Raw genomic sequence first — 15051 nt, forward strand, 5'->3', positions numbered from 1 at the left:
AGCAGAGCACAACCACACTGATTGCATTGTAATTGGCAATGCGCTTATTTGCGCCGCGCCGACTTGCACAAGTTTGTCACCGTGAACGTTGTTTTGGATATTCGTCTGGCGCACATGGCATAGATGGAATATACCATGTTCACTCGAAAGGGAGGGGGTGTGCATGTAATCTATATTTATTTGTGTTTTATTATGCTGTTTATGTTGTTTCTGACGTACAGAAATAAATATTTATGAACGCAGTATGTGCATTACTGACCAAAGTGCCCTAACTACCAACTGTAGGCCTATGGGAAGTTTGGGGGGGTCCTCTGGGGGCCCCTACATTTGGCGGAGCCTAAGGCGGTTGCCTAGGTACGCCTCAATTAAGAACCGCCACTGGGCCTACTTTCGCCATTTCGTAGCGCACAGACCCGTTAAAATAGCCGTCAGGAAAACGTGCCGTAGGCCTACCCAAGCTTTCATTAACGAAGCTCTTTTGAGAATAAATACTTTTTCACGTGGGCAGGGCAAATGCGGTTTCAAATTATTAGGAAAATCAGCTTAACCATTGTGGCTAACATCCACTCACTTCTCATCACTTGCGTCCTGATGTTCTCATAACAAGAATCATGATCTCAAATAGCTACCTGTCTAGGAAATGTGTATCTGTGACAGATCGTTTGGACATTTTCTTATAATCAGAGATGTTCTATACTAAGAAAAAGACATTTGCTACAACCACGCCAGCCACCAAAGCGGCACCTGTTTTAAATTGCGCTTTCAAAGACAAGTATGAAGGGCGGGACTTAGATTGAGGTCGTTCACGTTATTGGCTGTGCCAATGGGTCAAACGTCATTGTCAGTTGTGGAATCTGTCCTGAAACTGTATGAAGTTTTCTGCGGTAGAGCACTACACAATGATACAGTAAATTAGCGCTACACTTTTCTGCTCCCCCCCCCTAAAATTTTCTCCTCGGATCTACACGATTCACAGAAATGACCCATTCTGATTTCAAAACGGCGAATTTCGCCGAAAGGTGAGGGATTTTCATGCCTGCATAGAGTATCGTGGGGCAACTGCCCAATGCCCTAGCTCCATAAAAAAATCGTATTGAAACAAATCGTATTGTATCGTGGGGCATTCCTATGTATCAAAAATAATCGAATCGCTGCCTCAAGAAATCATTATCGAATCGTATCATTATGGAGGCAGTGATTTACACCCCTAGCATGCATTGACACAACATGTAAACCCTACAACGTTATTATAGTGGGAGGGTTATGTGATGTTTAAAAAGATACAAACACAGTCCAATATGAGCTGCTTCCCTGAAGCAAAATATGTGAGTCAAAGGTTAGCTGTTTTCCTGAGGAGCCACATAGCTAAATAGCCGGTTAGCTCTGGATCCTCTTTTGTGACCATTTACCGCACTGATGCCTGAGCTGGCCCAGATTCGGGGCATGTTTTGCATTTGTGTGTGTGTTTCTCTGTGTGTGTGTTTCTCTGTGTGTGTGTGTGTGTGTGTGTGTGTGTGTGTGTGTGTGTGTGTGTGTGTGTGTGTGTGTGTGTGTGTACTCTACTTAACCCTGTGCTAATGTACAACTAACCAAAAAAATATGCTATAAGCGCAGTCAATCACGTGGGCACATTTTTGAGTGACAGACAGCAGTTTCCAGAGGGTTCCAGAGGTTGCTGAGGGATCGCACAGCTGTGTGCACAGACAGAAATGTTTGCATTGTACAAGAAGAAACCTATGTATGAGAATCAACGAAGTGTAATGCAATGAAATGTGACATCGTGCTGACCTGACGGAGATGGAGAAGTCTCCAGGGTGAGTTCTGACTGTCGCAAATGAGGAAGGATCCATAACTGCTGTTCGAATCGCACCCTAACCTGCCTGAAGTGCCCTAACCCACACTTGCTCCAGGGACTGTAACCCCATACCTTGCACCTATACAGGGGTCATAGTGAAAAAAAAAATCCTGAGCCTGAACTTTTTCCCCTGCTCTAACGACGACGACAAGATCCTGCATAGTGACGTAACGTTGGCCTATTTTGACACATTATTCAAACATTTAATAGTTTATGACCATTATTCCAGCCTGATAGTAGAGGAAAACCCTGAACCTGTAACACTTTCTGAGATGAGAATAACCTAATGGCTAATTATTATCTATGTTTTTATTTTTGCAAACTCTGTCAAGCCTGAAATCAGGCATGGAGCCTGAATACTATCAGCCCTGCCTATATAACTGTAAAATAGCTTAGGATATCAGCGTCAGCTAAGTTTAATGTAATGAACAGTGATGAGCAACTTGGATTTGTTACTTTTTATTTTTATCGTTATTATTTTTTGGTCTTTATTTACAATAGGAGAGTAAAGGTGGTGACAGGAAGTGAGTGGGGAGAGAGAGACAGGGAAGGGCCGGCGAAGGACCCTGGCCGGGAATCGAACCCGGGTCAGCCGCATGGTAGACTAACTGTCTACCGTTAGGGCCTGGATTCCTTACTTACAATCCAGTCCCACATATTCCAAACGGCTTGGTTTTCCCTGTCCAATTTAACCAGGTGATTGCCTGGTTAACGGGCCCCCTGGCTGAAGTGGACAGGTGAAACAAGGTGATGTGGAATATGTGGCACTGGATTGTATTAAATTCGGCTTGCCTATCAGTGGCAATGAAATGTGAAAGTGAATTGTGAAAGCCCAACTGGGAAACTCCAACTCCCAAGTCATTGTGACACAGCAGCACTCCACAGCACACACAACTGTTCACTGCACACAACGAAATTGCATATATGCCTCACCTGTACAAGGGGGCAGCCCTCAACCTCGGCCCAACGGAGCAGTGCGGTGGGACCGTACAGTACCATGATCAGGGTACATCAATCATGGAGGAGGAGACACCCCCAATCAACCTGGCGGGTCGGGAATCAACCTTTGGGATGCAAGTCTGACACCCTAACCGCTTACCCATGATGGGGCCAAGGTGACATGGTGGTTACGTACCTGACGGAGATGGAGAAGTCTCCAGGTGAGCTCTGGCTGCCGCGGATGATGAAGGAGCCCACAGGCTTGGAGAACAGGGTGTCCTGGGCCTGGTGCCGACTCGTGTTCTCCTGGTACCAGCTGAGGGAGGGAAGGAACAACACACAGCTTTTAGATAATGTGTGTGTGTGTGTGCGTGCGTGCGTGCGTGCGTGTGTGTGTGTGTGTGTGCGTGTTCATGTGTCCGTGCGTAATGCGTATGTGTGTGGTGGGGGTGGGGGTGGGGGATTGTGAAATTACCTAGTCTGAATGGCATCGAATCAAACCTAGGTATCCATAGGATAAGCACATTAAGCACTGCCTTATCAGGCTGCAAAGTGAATTTGTGTGTGTGTGTGTGTGTGTGTGTGTGTGTGTGTGTGTGTGTGTGTGTGTGTGTGTGTGTGTGTGTGTGTGTGTGTGTGTGTGTGTGTGAGTGTGTGTGTCTGTGGTGGGAGAGGCGGCGGTGGATTGTGAAATGACCTCCGACCGGCATCGAATCGAGCCTAGTTCTCCATCGCAACCGTCAGTGCCTTATCAATTTGTGCCATTTCAGATTTCAGATGCTTATCTATCTGTCTGTCCGTTTTCTTTATGCATGCCTACTCTCCTGATACCAGTGAGGTAATTCGGTAACACTTAACTTGACGCCGGTGTCATAAGCATGTCATTAGAGTGTCATAATTGTGTCATGGCCCAGTTATGCATGTGTCATTAACATTATGGCCATGTCATAAACATTTTATGACTGTTGGCTTTAAAGATCTTTGCCATAACCGAATGTCACTTAAAGCCAACAGTCATAAAATGTTTACGACATGGACATAATGTTTATTACTTATTTATGACTATGTCATGACACTATTATGACACTGTAATGACATGCTTATGACACCGGCGTCAAGTAAAGTGTTACCAGTAATTCCAAGGACCTGGCTCAGAAATAAATCAGCTTGAGTTCAGCTTGGAGTAGTGGTAAATCATCTAACAAAAGAGCCTGGAGTCCTCCTTTTCTTAACCAAACCACACCTCTGGGCTATCAATTAGCAGAGTTTAACACTTCACTTCATGTGGGTTAACTCCAGTTTATTAATTAACCATGTTCTTTGAACCCCACCAAAAAAAACAATTAAATAACACTGCACTGCATTATTTACTATGAATAATACAGGGATCAGCCATGTGCTTGTAGGTAGGCTGTCTGTCAGCCTCTACGGGTGGATTCTGATCAGGAAAGTTCGATAGTTCACTTGCTTTGGTACACCATCTGGCTGTTCTATTTGTCAATAGTACATTGCCCAAACACCCACCAGTTTTTTTATCTTTCTCAGAACATGACTCATCTCCTCCACTACACACCACTACAGACACACACACACACACACACACACACACACACACACACACACACACACACACACACACACACACACACACACACACACACACACACACACACACACACACATACACGCACGCACGCACGCACGCACACAAGCACGCACGCATGCGGTTGCAAAAGGTACTCCACAAGTATGCACAACACCTCTGGTCCCTTGTCTTCCTGCTCTCTTCATTATGTTGTGTTCTCTCAACAAAAGCCTTCACAGACACCAAGAACTGACAGAAAGAAAAGTGCAGAGAGAGAGAGAGAGAGAGAGAGAGAGAGAGGGAGAGGGGGGAGAGAGAGGGAGACCGGACGAGAGGAAGCTTCTTGTGAAACAGCATGTCATGTCAGTTTTTGTCAGTGTCAGCTACGCTAGCATGAAATAACATGACACACGATCGAACAGTGTGTCTAAGCACTTAAGTTTGATCCAGAGAAGGTCTTGTTTTGATCTTATTCACATGGACTTTACAGTACAGGTTGAATTTTTTTACCTGAAAACCAGGGAAAAGGCCGCACCTCAGTGTGTGAGGAAGGAAGAATGCAATAAATGGTGATTATTTATGCAAGCCTCCCCCTGCCCCTATAGTTTTTATATTTTGGTCAGCTATCTAAAAAGAGGGGCCCCATAGTGCACACCGTTCCACTAGTGGAACGCTGTAATAGTCATTGGAAAGTTAACTACCATAGACCTACACTACAATAACATATCACTGGGCATTCAGTAATGCACCACGACTTGGTCATTGCCATTCTGGTAAGGGCAAATTTATAACGCCATGTCTTCTTCACAGGATAAAAATGTGTCCGAGTGAAGCCTAGCCTTATGATCTTCATACAATATCACCTAAACAATCGTTGACCTGCGGAAGTGTTTTTTGTATGATGACTTCAACTGTGTGCAGCATTTAGAATTGTATTGCTGGCGGAAAAGCATTGCCAGACGGATTGCTAAGAGTTTGTCATCCAAGGATGTCATTGATAGGTTAAGGGTAACTCCAATTGATTTACTAATTAAACATTGATTTAGACTTTTACACAAAACAGGAACAAACTAGGCCTACATGCGAATTGCAAAAGAAGGTTTGAATTGCACATGTTAGGGACTGGATGGAGGCAGATGCAGTTTTTCATCTTGGAGGAGATTTCACAATTTTAGAAGTTGCAAAATATTATGCATAGCCACACACATCGTATGCAATGAATTGTAGCAGAAGGAGCCGCCATCAAGCAGCTGTGGTGGCATTCACACTTTGGGTTGCCAGATGTGACGGATGATTTCCAGCCCAAAAAAATGCTCAAAAAAACCCATGGAGGCACCAAATCCCACCCAATTTGAACTCAATTCAATTGACTTGTATGGCCTAAAATCTACAGGAAAAACCCGGCCAGTGCTACTTTTTACCCGCAGACGATCATCCTAATCAGCCCGACCTGGCAACGCTGCTCAGAAGAAACAACCTCCAGTATGCAAAGAGCTCGCAGAGAGCAAGGTCTTCTCTGACAAGGCACGCGACTGACGACCCAGCCATGGACTAATAGCAGTGGTAGCTATGGCCTATTCTTGAGGGTGCTTGTCTGGAATCAGAGCGTTGCTGATTCGAATCCTCCATCATCCATGACTGATCATCCCTTGAACAAGTTACCTTAGCCCTTTCATATAGATCTTCAGCGATCCTGTTAACTACTAGTATTTGCTGAAAACTTTTACTTACATCATGACAGTAGTGCTAGGACATTGCTGAGAGTCTTAAGTAGAAGATTAAGACATGGTACATTTTGGTGACAATGAGGTTATCACATAGGCTCTGCATGAAAGGGTTAACTCATATTGCTTCTAGGGACAGTAACCAATGCCCTGTTCCTAAAATGCTGTAAATTATCAGAACAAGTCAGGCCCAGTTCCAAATGGAAGGCAGGTCGTTACGAAAGGCACTAACGAGTGCGCTGTCCTGCACATTTCATGTTACAGCGATTCTATGGCGGGAGTTACGTTCATCACGTATGCGCGATGTCCAGTTAGCTCACTGGAAGGACAGCGACCTTTCTCGTTTGGAATCCACCCTCAGTGTTGTGTACTCACTCAATCTCTCACTTACCTGGGTAGTTCTAGGGTGAGGTAGTTTTTAGGCACCACTCCTTCTTGGCCGTACATCTCTGCTTTAAACCAATCATCATTAGTCCCCAAGATCTGCAAAAACAACAACATGTGTTGATATAGCGGAATATCACAACTATCACAACTAGGTGACTCAAAGTGCTCTCAAAAAAACGTGTACACATTTCCACATTCACACACCACAATTGGAGTCACACAAGGAGGTACCAATCGTCCAGGATTCACTTGAGAAAGTGCAGACACACACACACGCACACACACACACAAACACACACACACACACACACACACACACACACACACACACACACACACACACACACACACACACACACACACACACACACACACACACACACACACACACACACACACACACAAAGTAATAATAGTCCCATGTTAGATTTGATGGTAAGCGATCGTATGCCTAATTTCATAACATTAGAACTAGACCCACTAACGCTGAAAGACTGTGTAGTTCTGCTTATCTAAAAGCCGCTATCAAATCTTAAGGATTGGAGGGAAGTATGTAAGAGAGATAACAAGCCACTACACTTACTGTAACAAAACACCATTTCCCTAGAACAACGTCACACGACTTAGCTCTCATGTAAACCAGAGAGAGTAGAGAGAGAGAGGTTCCATTGGCCAATTGTTTCCTGGTTCTATTATGGCCCCCCTTAGGCAGACCTAAGGACTGTTCTATTCATTGTAGGAGCATTATGACACGCCCCTTTCGGCAGACCAGAACCTGGTCGCGTTAGGTGCCCATAGAAACCTATTATGTTGGCATATCTCTATATACTTTCAGAATCTCTGTGTAAACCTTCCCCAATTGACAAAGTGCAGCGGAACGGTACCATGCTCAAGGCGCTTCAGTCATGGAGGAGGATGGGGGAGAGCACTGGTTAATTACAACCCCACCAACTTGGCGGGGCGGCAGTCGAACCAGCAACCTTTGGGCTGCAAGTCTGACGTCCTAACCACTTACCCATGATTGCCCTATCCTTACTGACACCTTACTAATACTAATTCTTCCTGTGACATTTGTATTCATATCTGAAGACACACACATAAAGTCTTACTAAAGTCCCAAGTCTTACAAGAATTAGTCCCGTCAAATGCAAAAGAGAACGAGATAACAAAACCACTTGTTTATAACCACCATTTCCCACACACAAAATCTCACATCTTACAGTAGCTTTCACTCAAATGTAGGCCATGCAGTGACAAAATGGTAACACTTTCTTTGATGTTTGTAAAAATATACATACCGCAAGAAATAATGAATGGAGCAACATTCATAAAAGCTTACACACAGGCCCATTAATAATGTATATGACGTTTTCAGGGCTAATGTATTTACAGTACATCCCAAATACAAATTTGCACTTTAGTTAGCTCCTTTTGCCTTGTCTATAGCCTTATGCTCGTTTGTGCTTGTGCTTCTCCTGGATCCTCTTGGGATCAATGTTTGTGTGCCTGCTTTGTTTTTTATAGCCATTTATAGTGCTTATTGAGTGAGCCCTGTCAGGGCTCTTATGCAAAAGAGATTCAACGCCTGAGTGAAAACAAAAACGTAGCTATACTCATGAACGGTCATCTGGGTACTTTGCTCGTAAATGTAGCACCCCTTTATGGGGGATATCAAACCGAATGTCTACTTAACTTACATGCTACACGCTAGCCTAAATGAGCACAGTCCATGCTTCAGAGACGGCTGTTTGGCTATATTATTTGAACAGCCGGCAACACAACACATTTTCGGCATGTTGAGCGTGGACAACGCTAGTCTACAGGTCCTTGTATTTCGTTTATTCTTTTGCAACACCACCAATTGACTTGCATTGGCTGTTTTCCCCCACAAAAGGGTGTAACGCACGTGGAAAACATCACGCCGTTCAAAAGTATGGCGTACACGTCAAATAAACATCCAATTCATCCACAGTGTGCATTTCACACTTATCCTTACACATTACCATAATGCTTTACAATACTGCACATCTGATCAGGGGCCAATACTACAAAGCTGGTTCAGCATAAGTTAAGGTTAAGTTAAGAGGTAAATCATCTAATAGAAGAGCCTGGAGTCTTCATTTTCTTAAGAAAAGCTCTTGTATTAGATGATTTATTAACCTTAACTTATCCTGAACCAGCTTTGTAGTATAGGCCCAAGGCATGTACACCTCCACAAGGGGCTGATGTCATTGTTGTGTTATGTGTTATCACTTTCTGACTGCCACAAAAGTTATTTTACTAAGCCTCTTCACCAAAAAGGTGGCCTGCTAAAAAAGGTTCACTCGCATGCATGATATTATGTGTGTATGCCATTTGTATATAAAATATCATGTTCAAGGTGTACAGCCATATAGTAAAAGTACAAGTAAGGATTCAAGTGAGGATTTTTGTGAGGAGAGAATGGTAGAGGTGAGTAGCCTGATAAACCAGCCTAAATGTGAGACTGGATACTATTGGTGTCAACAATGATCGATTCTGCGATCCAATCCAATGCGGGGCATGGACGATCCAATTCAATGCGGCAAGTTCCAGAATCGATGCGGCAATTTTTTAAAGTTTCAATTACTTCCATGGATATTTCGGGAGCAAATGAATGTTAAACTAAATAAGAGTACTTCAAAGCATTGCAAGACTGACACAGACTGATCCAGACTGATACAGAAAACAGCCAATACATTGTTGCTCAGTATCTGACAACTTGAATCGCCTCATCGTGACTGATGAAACATTTGCTTTGCTTTCAGTAGAAATGTAATGCATTGCAATGCATTGTAGAATTGAATCGGATCGGATCGAATCGCATCGAATCGAATCAAATCGCTACCTCCCGAATCGTGATCGAATCGGATCGTGAGGGCAGTGCCAATCCACACCACTACTGGATACGTAATTTAGTTCGGCCCCGATGAACGATACATGCGAAGATTGTTGATGAGAACAACCCGTTGTTTTTCAAACCATGTCTGTGCCTATAGGCCGGCGCTCTGACCAATCAGCGATCTTTCTCGTTGATGTGCTTTCCCAACGTTGCAAGCTTCTTCGTCACTCCCTCAAAACCCCGCCCGCTTTGATACAAAACAAATTCAAAACAAATCTCTGCATTGTGATTGGTTTCCCAGACTCAGGGCATTGTGTTCAAAATGTTCGACCGATGTCCGGCCAGACGACCACTCGCAGCCGAAAGATGTCGGTGTCCAGCCAGCGGTGCTGGTTTACCGGGCTAAGAGGTGAGGGCTAAACTTACTGCCTTGCGAAAAGTACTATTAGTTTACTTTACTGTTCCCTTTATTTTCTCCACTCATAACAAATGGCATCATTGTCCAAAAACTGTGTGTGTGTGTGTGTAAGATAGTATGCAGAAAAAATACAGTATACAGAGAGAAGGAGAGAGAGAGAGAGAGAGAGAGAGAGAGAGAGAGAGAGAGAGAGAGAGAGAGAGAGAGAGAGAGAAAGAGAGAGAGTGAAAGAGAGAGTAGGAAGCTGCAGGTGTTTCCATGGAGCTACTGAGTCCTGACAAACACATTGCACAGAGAATGGCCAGCCACGCTTACATGATGTTTTAATTCTGAAATAATAATTCAGAATTAAATACTTCCGAAGAGTTTAGTACATGGCACTTTCATTCCATTACGAATTGCAAAGTGTTAACATGGATGTTTTCAAAGCGGAATTAAGTTTTAATCAGAATCAAACTGATTTAACTCCGTGTAACGGAGGCCACTGAGAATGAAACTTTTTTTTTTTCTAAGACAACAATGTACCATCCGCTGCCAATGGGAGAGTGGGAGTGAGGGAGCATACCAAACACAAACTGCTAGACACATTACACTTACCTGACGCTTTAATTTTATTCAAAGTGACTTACAACTACTATTTGTCAGGGTATTCAGTCCCTGGAGCAATGTGGGGTTAGGTGCCTTGCTCAAGGGCACTTCAGCCATGGATGGAGATGTAGGCAGAGGTCAGCAGGGATTCGAACCGGCAACCCTTAGATTGAAAGACCAACTCGCTAACCACTAGGCCACGGCTGCCGCAGCTCCCCTAGACACTAGAAGGTACAAACAAAATCCACCATGGCCTTACCTTGAGGACGTCTCCTCTCCTGAAGCTGAGCTCGTCGTCTGCAGTGGCACTGAAGTCAAACTTGCCAACCGCCTCCATGAAAGCAACTGCTGCCCTTCTTGCTGAAAAGTGACAACAGAGAGCCAGAGAGAGAGAGAGAGGTAGGGAGGGGAAGAGAGAGTGTTAGTGTATGAGAGAGAGACAGTGATAGAGGGATAGAAAGCGAAAAAAGAGACAGAGGAGAATGCGAGAGAGAGAGAGAGAGAGAGAGAGAGAGAGAGAGAGAGAGAGAGAGAGAGAGAGAGAGAGAGACTGTTGGTGTGTGTGTGAGAGAGAGAGAGAGACAATGAGAGGGGGATAGAAAGTGAAAAAAGAGAAACAGAGGACAATGGGAGAGAGAGAGAGAGAGAGAGAGAGAAACAGAAACAGAGAAAGAGGGGGAGAGAGGGGAGGAAATAACACCTCTAACTAGTGTGATTAAACAGCTCTCCTGTTTGAGGCCAAGTCAAAAATAAAAACACCAGCAGTGGTAGCAACAGTTACAACAGTAGAATCAGCAGGAACAGCAGTAGCAACTTGGCTCCAGGGTTGCCAGATTGGGTGGTTACATGCCAAATTGGGCTGTTTCGGATCATAATCTGCGGGTATGAAAAAAAACATATTGTGCCGGTATTTTTATAATTGTATTTCTTTAAAAAACTAATTGGCCAGGATGTATTGCCTCCAAGCAGTTTGAGACATTAATTAGACTGAAAATCATCACAAACATCTGGCAACCCTGGCAGTAGCAGTAGGCGTTGATGTGCTATTGCTGTGAAGGAGACGCTCGCTGCGCAACACTACTGTTAGCCTATATCTGATCAAACGTCCTTCCAGGCTGCCGTGTCACAGGATGTGATGATATTCTCTAAGTGTGATGCTTTGCTACATTCTTTTCTCATGTGTTGTTTCTCTTTTTCTCTTTCTGTCTGCCTCCTTCCCTCACTCTTGTTTTCAGTATTTGTTATTGTCTCTCTGTTTCTGCGTCTCTCTCTGCATCTCTCTGTGTCCTTTCCACACTCAATTTAATTCAAAGAACTATGGTGCTGTACAGTATATATACAATGCATTGCCAACGCACACAATATAATGAACATTCATTAATTCCTCCATTCCTTCATTAATTCATCCCGTCATTACTTCATTCATTCATTCATTCATTCATTCATTCATTCATTCATTCATTCACTCGTCTCATGTCAGTTCATTTAGAGAGTAGGATCGATCAAGTAGTCAGGTTATGCCCTTCTAGTGAGCTTCGGCGTTGCCACTAGTCATCAGGTCAAGAGCAATGCAAATAACTTACTTTCTGAGCTTCGGAGAACTCGTGAAATCCACCCACTTTGTCAGGAACCAATCAACTTTGAGCAGCTCCAATAGCCCTGAGTGATGTGGTTTAAGCAGAGACGTTCTATTGGGACTAAGAAAATGTTTGGTTTAAACTTCGGCCTTTTCTGACCTCGATCAGTAGCAAACCGAGGGAGCCGTGTTAACCAGGCCGTTTGGAAACATTATTCGTTATCTTCTCGGTCAGAGCAGAATCTCGGTTTGAAAGTCAATGATAATCAGCCTAAGTACCAAGTACAGTTTATGGAGGAGTGTTACATTTGACTTTCTAAAAGACTTACTGTGTGAAATGTAAAGGAGAATTGAAAACAAATGTCAACATGCAGTTGCAATGTTCACGCCACCCTTGACTTGACAGACTCAGTACCCAGTTTTTTGGGGGAGGCTATGTACTGCCATTTGCGAGATCCTGGCCATTCTGAGAAAGCATGATTTGATTACATTTTGGGAAAAAAATATCTTTGCATGCTCCCAATGTACAGCCCAAATGTTATGCAACATCAACAGACAACTTACAATATGACAATGACGTTTGGAATGTAAACAAACATATGCCCCCAATTAGAATAGCCAGAACAAAACTCAACTCTGATCAAAAAAATATTGCATCTTCAGATACTGACGAGTCAAGGGTAGCGTGAGCAGTACCACTGCAGGTAGAAGTTGTCAGCAATTCTCTTACTGCAGATGGGCCCAACAACTCAGTTTATCTGCCTACGCAACTGCATCCTCGTTTCTGATTGGCTGATGGGGTTGCAACTAATTCCCTATAACCTGTCAGGCGTCAAACGTGCGACTAAGTTAGGTTACTAATTCTAAACTGCAGGTTGCTATGGCCAAAAGCCAGTCGTTAGTTCTATCGCATTTGTTTATCAAGTCGAGAGTCAGTCGTTAATTCTATCGCATTTGGTTGTCAAGCCAAGAGCCAGTCGTCAGTTCTATCGCATTTGGTTGTCAAGTCTGTCGCCCTAAAAGTTCTACTACATGCATCTGATAGAGGCGTGCCTGATTACGTGCGCACTAAATATTCTGCAGTTGGCATAATTCATTGGTTACAAATTTACAGATAGGCCTAGCAATAGATGACAAAAATACCCTGTACCGAAATTCTAAGCACCTGCCTTGCCATCAATTGTATCGAAACGAGTCACCTCGTCATCTGCTCCACTCCCATGGTTTTTAGAATGTAGGCTATTTCCCGCTATTTTTACCATCCCTTTTTTAAAATTAGGCTACTCTCCTCTTGTGGGGAAGGAACACGTGTGAAAGGGGAAGGGAGAGTTATCAAAAATGACCCTAGCGTGGGGAATCTCTCTCTCTCTCTCTCTCTCTCTCTCTCTCTCTCTCTCTCTCTCTCTCTCTCTCTCTCTCTCTCTCTCTCTCTCTCTCTCTCTCTCTTTTACGCACGAAGTTCACAGGTAGCCTGTGATGATCAGCAGGGGGAAATAGAGGCGTGATGCAACATGTGTCGATTCAGCATGTAGAAATGCTTCGCAAGTTTTTGTTTTTAAACTTCCATCCCGCCGTGGTATATGGCCAAGGGAAAATTAAATAATCACAGCGTCGGCAGGCTACCAAACGAAGATTCTAGGCGCGTCAAGTTGGACGCCCGCACAGCAACATTCTATCTTGATAGAACATGGTTCCTACAACTTTACAGAGACAATAATAGATTAACAAGGCCGTCAGGCGGACAACAGATGCGTCCCTCTATGCCAGTTCCAACTATGCCATCCCCCCCCCCCCCCCCCCCCCCCCCCCAAACGGCCCCCTGGCCTCCTCCTAGCCTGTCAACGCCCCCCGAGGATGTACTTTTTGTTTATTGGTCATCATGGACACTCCAAATATTGTGGCAGGCAGCAAGGCAGCAAAATGGCGAGACATGGCTTTATTTTTTGCAGTTTAGGGTATAATAAGCTTATCATCATTATTGGATTTGGAAAAGAACCATAGGCTATGATTTGAAATTTCACATAGCCTAGATGAAGTGAACATTACAAATTACCAGACATTTATTAGGCCTAACAACCTTTAGTATCACGCCATTTCAGCAGTGTGTGCATGTGGGAAAGAATCTAAACATCGACAAATAATAAATAAATAAAACCGTTTGGGTGAATCCATTGACAGTAACAATGGGTGAATCATGCGCTTATGGACTTTTTTTTCAATACCAGCTTCACCGTCAAGGCACAAAGCAGTGAAACTCAATTACCCAGAATGCTGCACGTGAGCTCTCTACCCGGGTGGTGACTCTGGAAAACAAACATGGCGGCAACTCGCTTTACTACCTTAATAATGTGTTAATCCGACGCTAGATTTCTTAACTGATGAAAATCGAAGGCAGAAATCAACATTGTAGTGTCTAAATAAGAGGTCGATTGGTCTGTTTGTGGCGTACATCACGATCGGCTGAGTTGTTGGCCTCACGTTTGTCAGTTAGCCTGTGGCTAGGCTACTTTTCGCCAATGTTAGCATCCGGTTAGAAAGGCTATGCTTGCACGCATTCGCTCCGGTCCAAAATGGCAAGTCTGCCGCCTTGTGGCCACATGAAGGAACAATTGAAAGAATGCGTTTCAGACACAATTGAAGGAATGCGTTTCAGACGGACGGACGGACGGACGGACGGACGGACGGACAGACAGACCCTCTTATAGAGATGCTGGGACGCATCTAAAAAGTACCCCACCATAGCGGCAGATAAGCGGGATAACGGCCTTCGAGGTCGACCGGTTATAGAAATTAATGGCTTGGCGGAGGCAACTTTGTCTCCGCGCTGCGCGCGTCGCCAAACTTCGGAGCCGCCGCCTCGCCATTAATTTCGTATAACCTGTCACCGTTATCCCTTACGTATTGACAAATTGTATTTGTATTGAACCTTGTTATGAGGAGGCAAGGAGTCTTAGGTAAGACTTGTCCATTACCATAATGGTGACAATAAGGTTGTTAAGGGGCTCAGCGTTAAAGGTGCACTGTGTAAGATTGTGGCCAGAGTGGGTATTGCTCCTATGCTGCTCATTGAAACTGATGACTATTGATTTGATCTTTTTATGAATATCTACAAAATAATA

At 44.0% G+C, this 15051-nt stretch overlaps 1 protein-coding gene across 1 annotated transcript in view; it reads right to left on the reverse strand.

Moving 5' to 3' along the window:
• The window catches only part of LOC134456568 (growth factor receptor-bound protein 2-like), a 44119-nt gene that overhangs the window by 22727 nt on the left and 6341 nt on the right, over positions 1-15051 (reverse strand). Inside the window, exons 2-4 of the mRNA XM_063207972.1 lie at positions 10616-10716; positions 6495-6586; positions 2991-3110 (exon numbers count right to left, since the gene is read on the reverse strand). Coding sequence (XP_063064042.1) covers positions 2991-3110; positions 6495-6586; positions 10616-10693 — 290 coding nt within the window. The 5' untranslated portion in view covers positions 10694-10716. The remainder of the gene's footprint in view (positions 1-2990; positions 3111-6494; positions 6587-10615; positions 10717-15051) is intronic.

This window comes from Engraulis encrasicolus, chromosome 1 (genome assembly GCF_034702125.1).
Source record: "Engraulis encrasicolus isolate BLACKSEA-1 chromosome 1, IST_EnEncr_1.0, whole genome shotgun sequence".
Classification (NCBI taxonomy): Eukaryota; Metazoa; Chordata; class Actinopteri; order Clupeiformes; family Engraulidae; genus Engraulis; species Engraulis encrasicolus.